At 44.0% G+C, this 22,225-nt stretch overlaps 1 protein-coding gene across 1 annotated transcript in view; it reads left to right on the forward strand.

Annotated features, from left to right (window-relative positions):
* Window positions 1-22,225, forward strand: part of DNAJB11 (DnaJ heat shock protein family (Hsp40) member B11) — a 452,930-nt gene that overhangs the window by 145,708 nt on the left and 284,997 nt on the right. Inside the window, exon 5 of the mRNA XM_044060687.1 lies at window positions 2,557-2,699. Coding sequence (XP_043916622.1) covers window positions 2,557-2,699 — 143 coding nt within the window. The remainder of the gene's footprint in view (window positions 1-2,556; window positions 2,700-22,225) is intronic.

Raw genomic sequence — 22,225 nt, forward strand, 5'->3', positions numbered from 1 at the left:
AAATTAGGAGCATGCTTTTTGGGAAAGAAAGAGGCAATTGGGTGTATGCTTTTTAGGAAGTTGGTGAGTTGGCAGATTAAAAAAAAAATCATACAGAATACTTTGCCATAAATGGGGAAGCAAACCATTGCAACTAGAGAAATGATAATTTTGAGCTACAAAATGAGATCTGAATTGCCTAGACAGACCTTACCAAGTTTAATGCTATTGACTGACAAAAAGCAATTAGTAAAAATGGAAATCAAAGTCTTAAACTGTAACTGAAGTACTGCATATCATAAAGGAGTTAAACTATAGGAGGGATCTGTAGAAAAGGGAAGGAAGGCGCAAATTACATAAGTATATGGGATTTGTGGGAACAATGTGTGTAAGAGTTGTTATTGGTTGTTTTGTCTTTTAAATATCAAGTGAAGTGATTTTGTGTGGCAAAACTTGTCACGAAAGCGCTTGCCATTAAAAGCATTTTTTTGGATACTGGCTGTGGTTTGGTTCTTCTATATTTTGTACTAAATATTTCTACCTGTCTTCAGAGTAATGTTTTTGACAATGCAACACTCCTGTATCCAAGCATTACAGGACAGCATCTTCACACTGGGATGATTACTATGGAATTCCTAACAGCTTGGTGTTTTCATCTGAAGTGTGTTAGATCTTAAACAAAACCAGGAGTCGCAGCACTACCAAGTATTATCTGGCTAAATGGTGAAGATTTTTATTAAAAGAAGCCAAACAGTCTTTAGACAAAAAAAAGCTGTCCTGATGCTGGACTTGCTAGGCTACTTTAATCACATTTGCAAGGCAGTTTTTTCTTATGTTTCAAATAAATAAAGTACACCTCTATATACTCTTTATCTGTACCACTGCTGTTCCAAACATCTTTGTGGACCATGTAGTAAAAGCCTTCTTAAGAACTTAGCATAAAAGCTTCTTCATTTTTCCCACTTCTCTGTTGGAGATTTGAATTTTATGATAAAAATTTGACTTTGCCACTCCACACCTTCCCTATCCCTTGAGCCAACTGTTTTTATGTCCTTCATTTGTCGTTTTAGAAGTTGCAGATAGTCTTGTCTGTAAGATGTTCTGAGAGATGTGCCATGATGTGGATGCCTGGTTTGTCAAAGCAGCTTGCCCAGTGTTTATTTATTTTTTGTTGAAGCGCACAAAACATTGTTGTTCATCATTAGATCATTAGGACACATGTTAAGTGTGTAGCAAACATTCAGGATGTTCCTGGACAGGAGATGTGTGAACCTGCAAGCTGGATCTCTGCCTCCATATTCAAGAAACATTCCAAACTAGATGTCCGGCCTGTCAGCATGACAGGTTTTTGTAAGGCCAGCTCCTCAGAGGCTTATGTCCGAGGTTGTACACCACTTTGGTTTACTCATATAGCATTGCATGGGAATCTGACCATTTTTATACAGTTGCAGTCTCTCTCTTAAAGACCTCTTATGACAGGCACCTCCGATACATTTACTTTTATGTAATGGAAGCAGCGTGGATGTAGGCTATCCAATGACTTGCCTCCTATTCCTGTGTGGGTCCCAGTCGACATTTTGTTGAACACCTCTGGGATGGTACTGCGTATAATATGTGGGTTTTGTCTGTGACTACCTATTTATCTTGCTGGCAACATAATACTGATCATTACAAGGCATCTTAGCCTCAAATCTTCACAGAATATAGAAAATCTATGATGTTACTCTACTTGCATGTTTGTTTATTTACTTACTGCTTACCAGGTTGGTGAGCTGGTCAAACAAGCCCTTTTCATCCACAAACTAGGAAAAATCGGCTATTTTACATAAAATCAAACAGTTTAAAATGAGTACAAAGAATACAGTCAAATACAAGTTTGGAGAAACAGCACAATAGATTAGGCCCTTAGCTGAATTATGTAGGTTACATTAAAATACATGTATTCAGAATAAAATACTTACATAATGTATTGTGTATATAATCTATTTAAATATATTCAGAGATTTCATTCTGCATAGTTGAGCAGGAAAATTAAGGTCTGAGGGTTGGTAACATTAATTGGATAGACCACTGATAGTAACATTTGTCAGTAAAGTAGCTACACTTGCTTTGTGTAGATGCTCACAGAATTTTTTTTTTATATTACGTACTAAGTGAATTATGAGATCTAATGTCAGATGGCAGTTTATTTCAAAGTGCAGGGCCTAATTTTGTAAAGGCACACTCACTACAGTGATTTTAAGTAGTGGCGGCGTTAGAAAAATGCTGTCCTCTTTTATGTTTTTTAAGGAGTAGTTGTGATCTCGGATAAGTAGTTTTCTTTCAAGAAGGGACAGTGGCCCTCATTTAAGATTTTATAGCCTAACTTTCATACAAGTCTGTGTCCAAGAAAAATTGTATTCCATTAAATCATCACAGTTTTATATTCATCCTTGACGTATGTACTAGTGATTAAAAAGTGAGAAAGCAAAAAGAAAGCACTTATTTTCTAACAAGAACTAACTTTGATTAAATTCTAGATACTGTGTGTTTAATTCATAACAATGCATATGGCTAAATTTATTTTCATGCTTTCAGGTTGTCCGAAATAAACCAGTAGCAAAACAGGCTGCTGGAAAAAGGAAATGCAACTGCAGACAGGAAATGAGGACAACTCAGCTTGGACCTGGCCGTTTCCAGATGACACAGGAAACTGTTTGTGATGAGTGCCCCAATGTTAAGTGAGTATAATGGCATGTCTTTAGAGCCCAGCACATACATGTTCATTTAAAAATGACCAGATACTGTGCTGATGTAATGATAGATATTCTTTGTTTCACTGTTGCAGTCATCACATTTGGGTTATCCTGCCAGGGGTAGCCCTAAGTCGGCCCGAATACCAGAGGCTTAGTATTTCTGTGTCAGTTGCTGTAGATCCAGGACTGACGTCATTTCATCAGTGGTATAAAATCAGGCAGCCGAATCCATTAAATCAGTCTCTCTTGCTGAGGAGCCTGAAGCAGAAGCAGTTCGAATGAGTGTTGGTCGGCATCAGACACGACCTGAGTTTTCATTTCCAAATTGAAGTTGAAGTCTTCTAAAGCTAAGTACCCCGTTGGGGATCCTTTTTTCTTGCTCTAACAGATGTTAGAAAAAGTTAACAATTGTCTCACCTGTGTAAAGGAAATACCACACTGAGACTTCCATTCTTACTGCGTCACCTGTTTAGACCCAGACCACGATGTCCCGCGCTGTCGCTTTTGTGCTTTGTTCAATGCCAGAACTATATGTTGTCAGGCCCTTATTGTAGCTAGATATTTTCGCTCTCAATCCTCAAATTACAATATGGCTTCGGTAAGCCATCAAACTACCGATCTTCCGAAAAAACATAAGACCGCACAGGTCCAAAACTGCCAACAACGCTTCCGTTAAGCCAGTTCTCCGGTCCTCGGTGAGGCGCTTTTGCAGCTCCTGATACCTGCTTCTGTGGATTTGCAGGCCACTACCGAGACCCTTTCAGAGTATGCCGCAAGACTCTTCAACTAAGGATCCTGTGAATGTGTCTACCTTGAATGGGTCTGGAGCCGCTGAGTAGGCACTGGCTTCCGAGGAAGTACTTCACACTACCGATACTTGACACAGATCGATGACTTCTTTTGCATCTTCAGTTCTTTCTAAAATAACAGTGTTTCTAATGCCCAGGGTATGAACCACACCCAAAAAACCATCGACCCAAGCTCAGGCACCTGCTTCCTTGCCTCAGTCTCAAATGCTTAAAATGGCGGAAGACCTTATTATGCTTATTAGGGGAAGCCAGGCTAACCCTTCCAAAAGAAAGAGACTTGTCCCCAGTAGTTTTATCTGGATCTGAATATGAAGATATGCAACCCCTCTCTGCTTATGAGGATTCTGATGCAGAGGAATCCATTCCATCTGAAGTAGTTAACTTCATTTGATCAGCAACCTGTGGGTATCTGATCCGACCCGGATCCGAGCCGGCAGCTTTCCAAGCTAGAGATCCGAGCTCCAAGCTCCTCCCCCTTACCCATAATACACTGCTACCTCCCTCCAGTCCTCAGATCTCGTTTGCCACGGCTTCTTGAAGCACGAATGACTAGCTTCTGGCGGTTTGTGAGTGGTTTAATAGGGTTTTTTTGCTCTGTTTTTCACAAACTAAATTGTGTGTGTATTAATCAACCCTTAGTTTATTTAGCTTAAATTGTTTTAGTAGTCAGTTAGTCTTAGCCTTTCCCTTCCCCTTATCTGTGTGTGAGTGTGTGTGTGTGAGTTCTCATGGCAGAAGGCTCTAAGGCCATATTTTCTAAATGTGCTGAGTGTGGCCATAAGCTGTCCCCAGCCGATGGCCACACTCTGTGCGTTATTTGCCAGGGGGTGGCTCATTTGTCATCAGGCTGCCAGATTTGTGCCGCCTTTAACCCCCGGGCTTTGAGGGACAGGAGGACCAAGTTAATCCTTGTGGGCCTTTTGCCCGCGGATTCTGCTTCTTCCTGCTCTCCCTCAGTGGTACCAGCCACAGCTGCGGCTGTTCAGCCAACTGTTCCTGCTCCCCTGGCAGGGACTCAAACTCCCACTGTGTCCCAGGGAGAGAGGGACTCCAGAAAGAAAGATAGGTGAGATAGAGAGAAGGAAAGAGACCGGGAGAGGCATAGGAGCCACAAGCGGCGGGCCGATTCTGCCCCCTTGGCCCCACTGGCTAAGCAGCTCTGTTCTCCCTTGAAGGTCTCCTGGTCTTCCCCCTCTCAGCTCCGTTCTGCACGTTTCTCTCCGGAGCCGGAAGAGAGACCCAGTCAACTTCGAGGTCATCGAGGCGGCCTTCCTGGCCAGCCTTGGCGGCTTCTAGATCAACGAGGAGCCTTTCGGACGCGGACATGGACCGGATGATGCGTCGCTTCCTCCAGGCCGAGATGCGGATGGGAGTGCTCTTGCCTCCCCCCCCTCTGAGGGGGAGCTCAGCCCCTTTCTTTGCCCCATTGCTCCTTCTCTGATCCATTATCGGGTTTTGGAGCCGTAGGAACTGGGGAGTCGGCGCCGATAGTAGTCGCTACTTCGCCGGCTGTACCCTCGAGTTTGTCGGGTCCTTTTTCAGATCCGAGCTCTCGGGGCCGTGAGCTGAGCCTCGGATCCGGAGGAGTGAGTGTGTCTTTGGCTCTGATGCGGTCGGAGCACACTTCTCTTTCGGGTCTGATCGCTCCGGCGCTGATCCTCACGTCGGATCTGAGGGGGCTGCTCTCTGATCCTAGGGAGAGAGGTTCACCTTCGGTGTCGTGGAGAGGGTCCTCTGGAGGGATTCGAGGCCTCAGGCTCGTGCTACGGATCCACCCGCCATTCCCTTGCAGACAGGCCTGTCTTCCATCATCCGGCCTCAGGGACAGCCTGCGTCTATGTCCCAGATGGTTCCCCTAGAGGAACAGGACCTGGTTGGTGAGCCCTCCTCGGACAGCCCCCCTGAGGAGGTTCCACACAAACGAAAGTGTAAAAGGAGGCACTTGGACTCCCCTCAAGTTCCTCATGGAAGACACTAACTTGGAGGAAGGGGAAGGTTCCCCCAGGTCATCCCCGAGGACGTCTCCTTTGGAGACATCATGGAGATGCTGCGCATTAGAGGGGGGTGGTCAGCCCAAAAACCTTCCTCAGATGAGTCTGTGTTTCTGGAGGTGTTTGATGCAGGCCCATCTACCTGTTGGGTGTCCCCTCCGGCCGACCCCCTGGTAGATCTTATAACTACCAGGGCGTGGAAGGAGCCGGACACTGTAGAGCCTCATCAAACCTGGTTCCCATACCTGCGGTCTCATCTCATAGCTTCTCCTTGGATCTTAGATCCCATTCCGGATCTGATTTCTCATCCTTCGGGATTGAAAACTCCAAACCTGGATGACCTCAAGCTTTCTGCTTGGTTGATCCAGTTCCGTTGGTGGCTAGGACTCCCGGTATCTCGTCCGCAGTTAAATCCATCTTGGTGGCGGCACATAAGCCTTCTACCAGGAAAGTCTACAACAGTAAATGGAAACTTTTTTCTATCTGGGCTGGCCATAGGAATTTGGACCCCTTTACGGCTCCCATTCCAGCAGTACTTGAATTCTTATCCCACATATTTCATCAGGGGGCCAGTTCTTAAACTGTGAAGCTCCAAATGGCGGCCATTTCCCACTTCCACATCGGAGACAATCTTGGTCCCTTAGCTTCCTCTAAGATCTGTAAGACCTTCTTCAAGGGCACTTTTCTTTTAAGACCTCCTGTCAAGAATGCGGTTCCTCCGTGGGATCTAACCTTAGTCCTCCAGGCTCTTACTGGCCCCCCCTTTGAGCCTGCAGCTTCGGTTGACTTAAAGTATTTGTCTTGGAAAACAGCCTTCTTGATTGCTATCGGGGCTTCAGGCCCTTTTGTACTAAACCTCCGTATCTTGTCTTCTATAAGGATAGAGTATCCCTCAGGACTAATCCCTCCTTTTTACTTAAAGTGGCTTCCGAGGTTAACATCAACTAGTCCATTAATCTGCCTGTTTTCTTCCCTAACTACCAGAACAAACGAGAGTACAGACTCCATTCATTAGATGTGCATAGACAGTTGCGCTTTTATTTGCACAGAACTGCTGCCTCTCATAAGTCGGAGCAGCTCTTTGTTTCCTTTGCTAAGCCATCCTTGGGTAAACCAGGAACAAAGGTGACTCTAACTAGGTGGCTATCTCACTGCATTTTGCTCACGTACAAAATTTCTCGTCGGCCTGAGCCCGTGGGGGTTTGTGCTCATTCTACCCGTTCTATGGCTACCTCTGCTGCCTTTTGGTCAAGGGTACCCTTGGATGACATTTGTTCTGCGGCTACTTTGGCTTCCTCTCATACCTTTATTTCATATTATAAATTAGATCTGATATCCAGAGGGAGGGCAGCCTTTGGCTCTGCAGTGCTCCAGAATATTCTTTCTTGAGGGTCTCCCACGTTTTTTGGTAGCTGGGGACTCTGTCCCACAGGTTGCTGATCAAATGAAGTTAACTACTTCAGATAAAGAAGTTATGTACTCACCATAATGTTCCATCTGAGTAGGTAACTTCATTTGTCAGCAACCGACCCCCCCTATCCTGTAGTTCGTTACAGGAATGATTTAAGTGATTCACTCCTGGTAGGTATCAGGTTAGGATGTTCAGGTTTTGCTTGTTTTGGTGCTGTGTGATAATTGGGCAAACTCGATCTGAGGACTGGAGGGAGGTAGCAGGGTATTATGGGTAAGGGGAGGAGCTTGGAGCTCGGATCTCTAGCTTGGAAAGCTGCCGGCTCGGATCCGGGTCGGACTTACCCACAGGTTGCTGACAAATGAAGTTACCTAATCAGATGGAACATTATGGTGAGTACATAACTTCTTTTTCTGCCTCTCCAACAGAGGATTTTTCATTTGGGGAAACCCTACATACCTTAAGGAAGCATTTCCAATGGGAATGTCAGGACTATCCTTAATCAAAAAAGAGACTCGGGGAATTCGTAGATCTACCACAGCACAGACCTTTGGCTATTCCTCCTGTCTTATATGTTGTGGATGATGTTTTTATGGAATCCAGTTTGACTCCTGATACCCTTCCTCCTGCACCCAGAAACCTGACTGGTATTAAGAGTCCCTGACTCTCACACATTTCTTTTCAAAAATCCTACTGCTGACCCCGAGGTCATCTCTCAAGGACCTAAATGAATCAAAGCAACTTCAGCAAAGAATCCCACCCCCTCAGATAGGGATTCCCAACCATTAGGCAGATGGGGTAAAAAAAAGTATACACCTCTGCTACTCTTGCTATTAGAGCATTAAATTATCAGTTCCACATGCTGAAATATCAGCAACATACAATGGAACTGCTCAAACAAAAAATATCTTCTTTTCCTGCTTGTGCAGAAAGTAAAGAATTATAAGAGTTAATGCATTCTGCAAGTCAAGTAACTAAGTGCAGCTTACAATGTGGTTTTGATGCCCTAGAAGCATCTTGCAGGGTAGCAGTCACTGGTGTTATGTCCTTAGAAGGCATGCTTGGCTTAAGGAACAGACCTTGCCAGACCATGTCAAATCCAAATTATTGGAAGCACCCTTAAACAAAGACATCTTATTTGGCACCAAGGCAGAAGAGGTCTTAAAAAAGATGGAAGGAAAAGCTAAATCTATGCAAACAGTTAAAGACTTCTTACAGGTCCAGCCACAGAGGTTCAGTAGGCATTGCCCCTACAAGCACTGGCCCTTTCCTGCCCCCTCCAGGCCATTTCAGCCCAGACCCAGGGTAAGCAGCCTCCCCAGACAGCCCCAGGGAATGCAAAGATCTAAACAGTGGAGTTCCTCCTCTTCAAAAACAGGGAGTGCAAAGCCACCCCTTATGGTAAGAACTCACAATGGCTTTACACTTCCACTCCTTCCCTCTGCCCACCTGCTTGTGCCCCTAGGGAGAAAACTCTCCTTCCTCACAAGCAACTGGGCCACCATTACCAATGACTGCTGGGTCTTCAACATAGTGTCCCAGGGATACAAATTTTATTTCCACACTCTGCCAACCCCATAAGGGTTCCCAGATCTTCCTCCAAACCAGTGGGCAGAGGCCAAAAAGCAATTCCTTTCCCTGCTCTCCATGAGGGCAATACAGCATGTTCCTGCAGAACAGATAGGCCAAGGTTTCTACTCCAGACTCTTCCTGATACCCAGAAAAGTGGGCAAATGGTACCACATCCTTGATATCTCCATTCAAACACCTTTCTGGTGATGCCAAAATTCAGAATGCTCATCCTCCAGCAGCTTCTACCAGTGCTTTCCAAGGATGCTTGGTTAGCCACCCTAGACCTAAAAGAGGCCTACCTACACATCCCAATCAAGGAATTATGCAGGAAATACCTACGTTTCAGGGCAGGATCTATGCACTTTCAGTTCTCTGCACTTCCCTTTGGCTTATCCACTGCTCCCAGAGTTTGCACAAAATGTCTGGCTCCCGCCATTGCTTTTTGCAGACAAATATTCAAATTTACCCATACTTAATGACTGTCTGATTCAGGCAGGCGGTCAGGAAGAGCTGCTACAGCACCTGACTTTTGTAAATGACCTATTGACCTCCCTGGGGTATACCATCAATGAAAAGAAATCAAAACTAGTCCCCACACAAAAAATTGTATTCCTGGGAGCAAGCCTGGACACAGCATCCCAGATGGCATTCCTTACGCCAGAAAAACAAGCCTACCTGACAGGCTATTTCTCTCAGCTAGCCACCAGAACCCAGTTATTCACAAGGAAAATCCTGCAAGCTCTAGGGTTCATGGCTTCCTGTATTCTACTCATTCCATATGCCAAACTGCATATGAGGAAACTACAATGGTATCTAAAAAGCCGTTGGTGTTAACAGTCTCAAGACCTGGAAACTGTCAAACCAATAATACCTTGTCTAAGGAAAGATTTTTGGGCAGCAGCATGCAACCTCAAAAAGGGACTTCCCTTCTCACAACCCCACGCTGCCCAGACCCTCACTACAGATGCATCAGACTATGCCTGGGGTGCACACCTGTACGGCAGGTGCATTCAGGGCCATTGGAGCCCAAATCAAATACATCTGCACATCAAACAAAAAGAGATGCTAGCTGTTCAGCATGCCCTGACAGCTTTCAGTCCCCTACTCTCCCCGAGGCCTCTACTGATCAAAACAGACAACACCACAGTGATGTGGTATATCAACAAGCAGGGAGGGACTCACTCTTATCCTCTCTGCAGGCTCGCCATGACCCTTTGGCACACCGCCTCAGCCATGCAGCTACACCTGCTAGCACAATTCCTGCCAGGCTGTCTAAACTCTCTGGCAGACAACTTAAGCGGAAACTTGCTAGACCCACACAAGTGGCAGCTAGCCCACAGAACCTTCACCCTTGTAACCTAGAAATGGGGCACCCCGAAGGTTGACCTCTTTGACTCCCACTCCAATCATCAGCTCAGCAAATTCTGCACCAGGGAAACTCACAGCCTTGCTGGAAAGTGGATGCTCTATTGTTCCAGTGGGTAAACCTCTTGGTCTGTCATTTCCCCCTCTACCACTCATTTCAAGAGTACTGCTCAAAATAAGGGAGGAAAAACAGAGTGCAATGCTGATTGCCCCAGACTGGCCACACCAGCACTGGTACCCACTGCTGCATAGCCCTTTACCCCTGCCACCATGGCACCTACCTCATATCCCAACACTCCTGACCCAGAGGAATGGAGAATTCATGCATCCCCAATTGCAGACCCTCAACCTGGCAGCCTGGCCTATTCCCTGACCTTTCCTCAAGCTGCCAGCCTAAGTAAGCAAGTCCTAGATGTTATACGTGAGGCCAGATGCCACAGCACTAGAAAATCCTAAGCTGATTAGTGGAAAAGGTTTTGCACCTGGATCCAGGCTAAGGGAGCCGGAGCAGCACAGCCCTCCCTAGCTCTCATCCTGGATTACTGGCAGAGCTACTACGCAGGGGTCTAGTCTTCTCATCTATTAAAATTCATGCCTCTGTCATCTCTGCTTATTACAGCACAGAGCCACCTCTCTTCTCACACTCTCTCATCAGACAGTTCCTAAGAAGGGCTAACAATTTAAGGCCACCCAGAAGAGCTCCTACCCCAGCTTGGGACCTTAACTTTGTGTTGGAAAATCTCACCCTACCCCCCCCTTTGAACCTGCAGCTTCAGCAGAGTTAAAATGTCCTTCTTGGAAGGCAGCCTTGCTTCTGGCCATCACTTTAGCTAGAAGAGTATCAAAGCTGCAAGCACACATGGCTGTAGATCCCTTCATAATTTTCCATGCTGACAGGGTCTCCCTCAGGACCAACCCATCCTTCTTGCCTAAAGTGGTGTCCAGTGTGGCTCTCAACCAATCCATTCATTTGCCCACCTTTTTCCCTAACCCACAAAACAAGGGGGAAAGGTTTCTGCACTCCCTAGATGTGCACAGACAGCTCAGATTCTATCTGGACAGGACTACATCTTTTCGAAAAACTGATCAATAGTTAGTCAGCTTCACAGTAGGGGCAGAGGGCAAGGCCATATCCAAACAAACTGTCTCCAAATGGATAGCACACTGCATCCATTTCTGCTGCAAACGGCATGGGAAACTGCCTCCAAAGAGGGTTAGGACACATTCCACCAGAGCAACCTCCACTTCTGCAGCTTTTCTCAGAGGGGTCCCCACCAGGGACATCCTGGAGGCTACAACATGGACATCTGTTTATACCTTCACCAAGCATTACCACCTACCCATCTTCTCCAAATCCAGGGCAGGCTTTGCCACCGCAGTCTTGCAGGGCATCCTAGCCAGCCCCCAGTCTTCTTGACTGCTTCTACCCTTTTCTTCAGCTTTGGGAATCAACCCAAATGTGATGACTGCAATAGTGAAACATGAAGAACATAGTGCAGTTGTGTACTCTTACCATAAATGTAGATGTGTATTCACTGTTGCAGTCCTGGTTTCCCTCCCTCCATCCCCCTTTTCTCTGTCTCTCTCTCCTTACAGGGAATTTTTGGTATTTACTTTCTACTGGTGGTGTTCTTCCACTATAACCTAGCCCCCTATTTGGGGGCTTCTGACAGGGCAAGAAAAACTGATGTAATGGTGTCGGCTGCCTGATTTCATACCACTGACGACCTGATGTCAGTCCTGGAGCGATGGCAACCAACGCAGAATTACTAAGCCTCTGGTATTCGGGCTGACTGAGGGCTATCCCTGGCAGGATAACCCGAATGTGATGACTGCAACAGTGAATACACTCTAACATCTACATTTATGGTAAGTGTACACAACTGTACTTTTCTTTGGATTTGAGGACCAGTTTGTGACTAATAGACTGAAGTCCTTGTTTACTGTGGTGATTCTGAATCCATTCTGCCTCTGTAGGACCCCTTCTTTCTTTTTTGATAGTTATTTTTTCTTTGTTGCTTACATTACATTTCAGTCAAATTATCAGCATGTTCCACAATAGAGTGAGGAGACTGGCAATGGTTGAGTACAGCAACTGCGCTTGTGTGTTAAAAGGAGCTGTTTCAGGTGGATTGAGCACCTTGTGAGTAGCCTGCCAGATGCCTTACACAGGAACACAGGAGGTATACCAGATACGTCCCTTGGAGGAGAGGCTGAGAGATGGTGCAGACACGTTGGTGGGATTACTTATCTCCACTTTACTGGAAATGCCTGAGGTTCCACAGAATGAGTTTGAGACTGCTGTTGTGCATAGAGAAGTTTTGTCCGTCATATCCCAACCTTTTACCACTGTGATCCTCAGCAGGGAAAGTGAGTCAGAGAGTGATGATGGTAGTCATTCGTTCATTTATGTTTTTGCAGAGTTCACCAGTCAGATATATATTTCACTTTATATATAAACTTCTGATGTTCTTCGTGTTTCACTGTTGCAGTCATTACATTTAGAGTAATCCGCTGGCAGGTTGCCCTCAGTCGGCCTGATTAACAAAGTCTTGGGTCCTGCGTCGGCTGCTGTCCCTTCTTCCATGACGTCAGGTCGTCAGGGGTGTAAAACATGCAGCCGACGCCATTACATCAGTCTTTCTTGCTGCATGGTGCCCGAAGCAGAAGCAGTTCGCAAGTGCCGGTCGGCAGACTCCTGAAATTTTCATTTTTGAGTTTCAGAACCGAAGACTTCAACTAAAAGCTAAGTACCCCATTGGGGAAACCTTTTTCTTGCTCCTTACCAATGTCAGTGAAACTTAATAATTGTATAACTTGTGGGAAGAAAATACCTCATAAGGATTTCCATTTGTACTGTATTCTTTGCCTAAGCCCTGACCATGACGTACCTTGCTGTCGATTTTGTGCTTTATTTAATCAGCGCACTATCCGTCGCCGGTACATTTTTGCTTCTAAATATTTCGATTCTTGGTTTAATTATCCAGAAATGTCATTGGTTAGCCATCCGACTACTGGAATACCGAAAAAATGCAAAGAAAAAGACAGGTCGTTGAGGTCCAGAACTGCTGACGACACTTCTCCTAAGCCAGTCGCCAGTTCGCCGGTACTCAGTGAGGCGCTTTCGCAGCCCCTGATACCCGCTACTTCTGATTTGCAGGCCTCTACTGAGACCCATTCGGAGTCAGGTATGCCACGAGATACTTCACCTGTGGAACCTGCGAATGTCTCTACCTTGGATGGGTCTGGAGCTTCTGAGGGTGTATTCAGGCCTACAGATTTGAATATTAAACAGACTCCACCTTCAATTTTAAGGCCAAAGTCTCGAGCTATGTCTAAAAAACTGACGCCCAGGCTGCATGTTCAGGCCCCTATGCGTAAAAAACAAATGATCAAAATGGCCGAAGATTTAATTACTCTAATCAGGGGTAGTCAACCCCCCCCCCCCTTCTAAGAGGCCTAGGGCTGAACTTGACTATGAATCTTCTGAACAGGACTCTGTTTCTTCTGACTCCTGTAATAAACAGGATTTGTCCATACCTACTTATGAGGACTGTGATGCAAAGGATTCCATTCCCTCTGCTTCTCCCCCTGAGGATTTTTCTTTTGGGGAAACTTTACATACCTTAAGGGAGCATTTCCACTGGGAAAGTCCGGATTTCTCTGAATCCAAAAAGAGGCTTAGGGATTTCCGTCTTCCTCCTCAGCATAGGCCTTTGGCTATACCTCCTGTACTAGATATTGTTGATGTGTTTTCAGAATCCAGTATGGCCCCTGATTCTCTGCCTCCGGCTCCTTGTAAGCCAGACAGATACTACAATGGGTTCCTGACTCCCACAAATTCCTTTTCAAAAATCCTGTTGCTGACCCTGAAACCATTTCACAGGGGCCCAAGGGCATTAAGGCTTCTACTGCTAAAAATCTTACCCCTTCTGATGGGCGCTGATAGATGGGGTAAACAGGTTTATACTTCGGCAGCCTTGGCAATCAGGGCTTTAAACTGTCAATTCCATATGCTAAAATATCAACAGCATATCATGGGACTGCTTAAACAGAAAATTATGTTGATTTCTTACTGTGTGGAAAATAAGGATTTACAGGATTTATTGCATTCAGCTGAACAAGTTGGAAAACATACTTTGCAATGTGGTTTGATTCGTTGGAGGCCTCTTGCAGGGCTGCTGTTACTAGGTCTGTGCTTAGAAGGCATGCTTGACTTAAGGAGCAATCTCTGCCTGATCATGTTAAAGCAAAATTGTTGAATGCTCCTTTGCAGCAGGACCATCTGTTTGGCAATAAGGCTGAAGAAGTTTTAAAAAAGATGGAAGATGAAGCTAAATCTATGCAAACTGTGAAAGATTTCTTACAAGTACAACCTCTAAGATTTAATAGGCACTGGCCTACTAAGAACTGGTCCTTTCAGTTCCTTCCAGAGCCACTCCAGCCAAACCCAGACATTCCAAAAGCACCAGGTTTCAGTCCCAAGGCACTTTCAGAACTAAGTAATGGGGTGCCTCTTCTTCCAAATCTGGAAACAACAAGACACCTCCCTGTGGTAAACAGTCTCAATGACTTTCCTTTAAAATTACCAAGCACTTATTAGCCGCCCCTTTGGGGGGAAAACTGGCTCTTCATGCAAAGAAAACTGTCAACTTATAACCCATGACAAATTGCCAACTCCAAACGGATGGCCAGATCTGCCCCCAAATCAGTAGGCAGAGGCTCAGAAACAAGTACTTTCCCTCCTAAACATGAGGGCAATTCAACTAGTACCAGAAGAGGAAAAGGGACAAGGTTTCTATTCCAGACTTTTCCTCGTACCCAGAAAAGACAAATCATGGCGTCCAATTCTGGACCTGTCTAAGATGCCTGGCTGGCAACTCTAGATTTAAAAGAGGCTTACCTGCATATCCCAATCGGGGAATCTTGCAGAAGATACCTCCACTTCAAAGCAGGCTACTTGCATTATCAGTTCTCTGCACTGCCCTTTGGCTTATCTACTGTGCCCAGGGTATTTACAAAGTGCCTGCCTGTAGTAATTGCATTTTGCAGGCAAAGAAATATTCAAATATATCCATACCTGGACGATTGTCTAATTCAGGCAGAAAATAAGTCAATTCTTATAAAACATCTGGCATTTGTAAAAAGGGTTCTAACTTGTCTAGGGTACACCATGAACGAAAAGAAATTACAACTAGTACCCTCTCAAAAAATTACATTCCTGGGTGCAAGCTTGAATACAACTGCCCAGATGGTTTTCCTTATGTTAGAAAAGCAAATTCAATTAGTGACTTACTTCAAACAGGTGGTCACAAAAACCCTACTATCTGCAAGACAAATACTGTAAGCTTTAGGGTTCATGGCCTCCTACATTCTTCTAATTCCATATGCAAGACTGCATATGAGGAAACTTCAGTGGTACTTAAATAGTTTATGGAGTCAGCATTGTCACAGCCTGGAAACAGATTCCTATCTTACGTTGCCTGCAACTAAAGTTTCTATGGTGGGCAGAGGCCTGCCACCAAAACAAGGGACTGCCATTCACACCACCCCCTGCCGCTCAAACCCTAACTACAGATGCATCAGACTATGCATGGGGGGGCTCATCTGGCAGGGAAGGTCATTCAGGGCAAATGGAGACCCAATTCAAATGCACCTTCATATCAGTCAAAAATAAATGCTAGCTGTATAGAATGCACTGACAGCCTTCATCCAGGACAACCAATGGTAAAGACGGACAACACCCCAGTTATGTGGTACATAAGCAGGGGGGTACACATTCCTACCCCCTCTGCAGACTAGCCATGGCATTGTGGAACACGGCCTTGAGCTATCAAGTACAACTACAAGCTCAATTCCTGCCATGGAAGCTGAATATTTTGGCAGACGAACTGTGCAGAAATCTCATGGACCCACACGAATGAAAACTGGAACCACGGATTTTCAACATGTTGACATGCAAATGGGGGAGCCCAGACATAGATCTTTTTGCCTCACCCCAGAAATACCAGTTGGACAAATTTTGCACAAGAACTCCGCACAAAAAAAGCCTGGAGAGTGGAAGCTCTGTCCTTCAGCTGGGAAAACCTATCAGTTTATGCCTTTCCCCCTCTGCCTCTGCTCTCCAAAGTTCTACTAAAAGTCAAACAGGACAAACCAAAAATGATTTTGATTGCTCCATACTGGCCTCGCCAACACTGGTACTCACTCCTACCTTGTCTGTCACTTTCTTACTGTCTCAGCAGAACAACCAAATTCTGCACCCTCAGCTCCAAACATTGAATCTTGCAGCTTGGCTAATCACTTAAATTCCCCCTTAGCATCCCTCAGCAAACCTGTGATGGATGTAATTTTGGAGGCGACAAGACCTAGTACTAGAAAATCTTATACTGACAAATGGAAAAGATTCTGTGCCTGGAATCAATCTCAAGGGATGAACACAGCAGTGCCCAATTTACCTCAGATTTTGCAATACTTAACTGAGATGTTTCACAAGGGCCTGACTTTTTCTTCCATAAAGATCCATGCCTCAGCCATTTCAGCTCATTACAACACAGAACCCCCCCTCTTCTCTCATCCTCTGCTAAAGCAACATCTCAGAGGGGCCAAAAACCTGAGCCCACCCAGAAGAGCTCCAACCCCTGCCTGGGACCTTAACTTTGTATGGGAGAAACTCACTCTACCTCCTTTCGAGCCAGCTGCTACTGCAGACTTAAAATTTCTTTCCTGGAAAACCGCCTTTCTTTTGGCAATCACTTCGGCTAGAAGGATTTCTGAATTACAGGCCCTTATGGCAGTGGAGACTTTCATCATCTTTCATGTGGACAGGATGTCACTCACGACCAATCCATCCTTTATGCCCAAGGTGGTATCCAGTGTGGCTCTTAATCAGTCCATTCATTTGCCAACTTTCTTTCACAATCCACAGAACAAGGGAGAGCGGATTCTGCATTCATTGGATGTACACAGACAACATAGATTTTACTTGGACAGGACTAAATCTCGAAGAAAATCTGAACTGCTGGTAGCATTTGCTGCAGGGGCAGAGGGAAAGGCTATTTCAAAGCAAACCATTTCCAAATGGATAAGCCATTGTATTAATTTCTGCTATAAGCACCTTGGAAAACCTATCCCCCAGGGGATCAGATCCCATTCCACCAAGGCTGCATCTACTTCTGCAGCCTTTCTCAGAGGTGTTCCTACCAGGGATATTCTAGAAGCTGCTACCTGGAGTTCAGTTCATACTTTCACCAAGTACTATCATTTACCAATTTTCTCTAAATCCAGAGCTGGCTTTACCACTGCTGTTTTGCAGGGCCTTATAGCTGGTCCTAATGCTGTATAAATCCATCCTCCCAACCATAGCTTTGGGAATGTACGCAAATGTAATGACTGCAACAGTGAAACACAAAGAACATAGTACAGTTGTGTACACTTAACATAAATGTAGATGTTCGAGTGTATTCACTGTTGCAGTCCTGGTTACCCTCCCTCCAGCCCCCTGTTTTTTCTCTTACTATGCCTCTCCTTCCTTTTATTACACTAAAAAGCCTTTTTGGTGTATTTGCTTTTGTTTGGAGGTATATTTTTGTGTTTTAAATTCTATATATTTTGCTCCCCTATTGGGGGGCACCTGACATCTGGGGCAAGAAAAAGTGATGTAATGGTGTCAGCTGCATGTTTTATACCCCTGACGTCATGGAAGAAGGGACAGCAACCGACGCAGAACCCAAGACTTTGTTAATCAGGCCGACTGAGTGCAACCTGCCAGCAGATTACCCTAATGTAATGAGTGCAACAGTGAATACACTCGAACATCTACATTTATGGTAGGTGTACACAACTGTACTTTACATCTCTCTCCTTCAATATAAGAATAAAGTAATCTGAAATGGGTGCCTTTTCCCTGTGTTATGATTTTAGATGTTTGCAGGTTTTTCTGATACACGCATTTGTTTACCACCCCTTAACTTCATTGTTCCTCATCCTGTTTGCTTGCAAGTTGCTATCATTTTATAGCATGGTTAGTTTCTTGTGTGTTATTTTAATAGAAATATTTGTTCGAGATCTGATGACATTTGTGTGCTGGTTGCATGCCGCTGTGTTATTTAAACCTGCAGCTAGATTACTTAGAATTGAGCAGTATGTCATCTCTGGAGTAATGCTTTTAAACTTTAAATTTTTCTTTTGTTTACCTTAATATTTTCTTTGCTAGTTATTGTGCTCACTGTTCTGTAATTGGGCCTGTTATGCAGAAAACATAAACAAAGATGTAGTACAAAATTGTGATGAACCTTTTCCCCTGCCTTTTTTTTTTATAACTCCTACTTAGTGATTCTTCAACGTTACAATATGTATTGCGGCATTTGAGTGTAGTACAGCAAATGTATTTTTCCACTTTTCTAAAGATATGTGTTTTGGGCATCTTTTAATAAAAGGCTTTGTTAACTTCTCATTAAACCACAGCCCAAATAAATGTGTTTACTACTGTGACATTACTTTGCATGTGTAGACTTTATTGGAGCACCTGCTCTCATATGTGGTGATGTGCCAGTTAGTCTATGGATGCTTCATGATTTTTTTTACACTGATGCCACTAAGGTTAAAGTTTACTGGTTTTCCTCAGTGATGTCAGTGTATGGAAACTGTATTTTTTATTAGTGTTTTACACCTAGAAATACAACATGAAAATGATGCTTAATAGACAAAGGTGCTGTTCTATAGTTTTGTGCCACATGCCATGGTGCAAATATAAGAGTTGGAAACACAGGAAAACACTTAAAACAATATGGATTGTTTTGTTGTTAGAGTGAAAAAGAAGACTATACTCATGAACACTGGCTGCAACAACATTTTCTGACAAGTAAGACTACTGATTGGTACACAGGAGTTAATACCAGGCACCGTAAGATGTCTAGTAATATACATCTTTAACAAGACACACTTAAAAAAAAATTTGCCACATTTGTCAAGCAGTTAATACTGTTTACTTCCGGAATCAATCAGTGCCTTACATGATAAGCCTGGAGTAAACTTGTGTCTACTCATGCGGTCATCTAGGCAAACCTTAAAGGTAGCCAAAGCACTACTTTAACCTGTAGTGGCAACTTATTCCATAGGCTTGGAATATGCTGTGTTAGGAACCTGTTTCTCTTACTAGTCTTGTTTAGGTTCTGGTGTAGGTTTAGGTCTCCAGTACGGGTAAGGCACTGGTTTTGCAAAGAAATAAGAGGTCAAATAGGATCACGCCTTTCATGGCTTGAAAAACTAGACTCAAGTCACCCCAGAGCCAGAGGTGGACTACTGACTATAAGGAGGGTCATGCTAATCTTTTGGGATATTTAAAACATTCACTTTCTTGGTTAGAAGTCTGTTTTTTGCATAGCAAAGGGGGCATTGTATTCACAGTTAGGTCTGATAAGGGAAGAATACAGGGACAGGATGAGTTCTTTGATTATTGAAGATATTCCCTTGGTAATTAACTAGGCCATACAGAAAGATTTCCTGACTGTAGTGGAAACATGGTGATCAAATGAGATGGAAATATTCACACAAGTACCCGGGTCTCTTATAACCTTCTGTGTCTGAAGAGAAGTACCATTTGTAACATATATTGTGGGAACAGCTTTTTTGCCAAATGCTACTACTACACTAAACTTAAACCATTTTCACTACACCAGATATGTGTACATGTTGGTGGAATATACTCATCTGTTATATGATAACACAGATAATCATTTTCTGCTAAAAATGGGTAAACATTGGTGGTTTGTTATTTTTTCTTATAACAGCTCTTTGATCCACGGGATTCCACCCCAGCGTAGACATGATATGGCATTCTCTGTCACTGGCTTCCTATCAGAAGTGTGAGACTCAATGTTGTGAGCCCCAATATTTGAAATATTAAATTGTGATTCTGAAACAAAAAACTCAAATCCTAAAACTCACTGTTAAACTGTGTGTTCTGTACTGCCAAAGTACTCCAACATTGCTGTACCTCTGAGTAGAGGAAATATTCCAAAAGACTGTACTGTCACAATCACATGCTATGATAAAAGAACCTACCTTAGAAGAAATATGAAGTGCACTAATGAAAATGAAATCTGAGAAAGCTGCAAACTCGGAGGTAGTCGTGGCAGATGGTACAGATAGTATCAAGATGTTGGGCTCCCAAGGGTACTCATTGCTGTATGAAGAAAGAGATGCATTACACATGACTGGATAATTGGCATTCTGGTGCCCATGTGCAAGAATAAATAGGATGTGCATAAATGCCAGGCAGTACAGAGGCATCTAATTCTTATCACACTTCATGAAAGTGTTGGAGATGGTGATTGGTAAATGAACAGCAGTTGGGATTCAGATCAGGATTCACTACAGCCAGCCTAAAACAGAAAGTGGAGAAGAAACTAGAGATGAGGAAAGAGTTCAAATGGGTATTCTTAGCTCGGAAAAAGCATATTAGAGTACACCATTAAAGCTAATTTGGCCATGTTGTGATGGTTTAGATATCCTGTAAACATGGTAGAATTAGTGTAGGCAATGTACAAGGATCCAATAATACAAGTACAAGCAGTGTCCAGACTTGCAGAGGGAGTATGCAATGGGAGTGATTTAGTGTTTGTCAGAGTTTAGCTATTAGTCCTCTTCTGTTAATACTGTTGATGGATTACATTAGCATACAGGTTAGAGAGGACAGGTCAGCAAAGCTACTGTATTCAAACAGTTTGAGTATATGCAGACTCTGAATAGGAACTTTCGTAAATAATAGGGGACTGGAATGCAGAACTGAAGACTTATGTGATGGAACTGAGTTCAGGCAAGACAGTGGTCATGGCAGCAGATGGGGAGGTGGATTAGAAGCTAAAGACTGAGATAGAAGGAAAATGAAGGAACATGCTGACAGCTTCATGTACCTGGGAAGTGTGGTTGAGGAGTACAGAAGTCAGAATAAGGGGGAAAGAGCTAGAATAAGAGATGCTGCAGACAACTGATACAAGGCTTCATGGGTAATGTGTGATAGAAGAATTCCAAAGAAGCTGAAAAGTAAGTGTACAAAAAAGTGTTGTGATCTGTGCTACCATATAGCACAAAAACCTAGGAAGAGAAGACAGAGCAGCTCAGGAAGCTTGAAGTGATGGTGATGAAGTGTCTGAGATGAGCACTAGTATGCACACTGTGGGACAGGCAAAGACATGAGGCTATAAGAGTAGAAGTACCGTACCCCAGTTGCAAATAAAGTCAAGAAAAACTAACCGTGGTCGTTCAGTTACAGTATGTAGAAAAGGAGATAATGATTTGGTAGGGCAGATTTGGGAGAGAGAAAAAAAGGCAAGACGTGACATGAATGTCAAACCAAGAGATGGATGGATTGTGTGAGAGAAGACCTGCAAGAGGTTCCTATTATTGTGAAGAAAATAGATTAGTTTTGACCCAAGAAGGACTGCAACAGTTGACTTGTCACCCAGACTGATGAGTATGACTGCAGTCCTGGAATTAGTGAGTATTCCCTCATTTGCATTTAAATTGTTGCTATTCTGAGAATCATAGATGTTCTTTATGTTTCACTGTTGCAGTCCTCACATATGGGTTATCCGGCTCCCGGCAGCCCTCAGTCGGCCTGAATACCAGAGTCCTTGGTACATGATGTCGGCTGCTGCCGGTTGTAAAACTGATGTCAGTACGTCTGGTATAAAGGGAGACAGCCAATGCCATTTCCTCAGTATTTCTTGCCACGGAGCCCGAAGCAGATGCAATTCGCACTAGTGCCGGTCGGCGGTTTACCCTATATTCCTTTGCCTTTCATCAGGCACCTTTTGTCAACATGGCCTTTATTAGGGGCATCCTCATTCACAACATAAGGCATATCAAAAACATAACTGACCTAAACCAGCCCTTCTTGCTACTGAAAAGTAAGTTTTAAAGTATGTATTTCCACCTATCCATTTCTTTCTAGACTATCCAGAAGTCAAACCGATTGTCAGGCAGTCTGAAAAGCACTGTACAAACTCCAGTATTCTGCTTCAAAAAGGGAAACAGACTGAGTTTGTTAAATCGGCAGATTTACTATGCTTTTTTGCAGAAAAGCATTGTAAATCAGCAGAAAGAAGGTATCACAAAAGGGAAAAAGGGGGCGTTCCCCTGATCTGATGCGACAATGACATTGAGTGGAAAATAGGAGGAGAGAGGATATGGGTGGGGTTATGGGAGGTGCATGGGTGTGGCCTTGGTCTGGTTTTAGTCACAAGGAAAGGTGGCAACCCTACCACTCAGTGCAACACCAGGAGATCCCCTCATTAGCTGTGCAGTACAGCTGACCTTTCTTCACACACATCAGGCTAGGTTAGCAAATGCATTTGTTAG

Source organism: Protopterus annectens, chromosome 2.part0 (assembly GCF_019279795.1).
Source record: "Protopterus annectens isolate FY-2018-M chromosome 2.part0, PAN1.0, whole genome shotgun sequence".
NCBI lineage: Eukaryota > Metazoa > Chordata > Ceratodontiformes > Protopteridae > Protopterus > Protopterus annectens.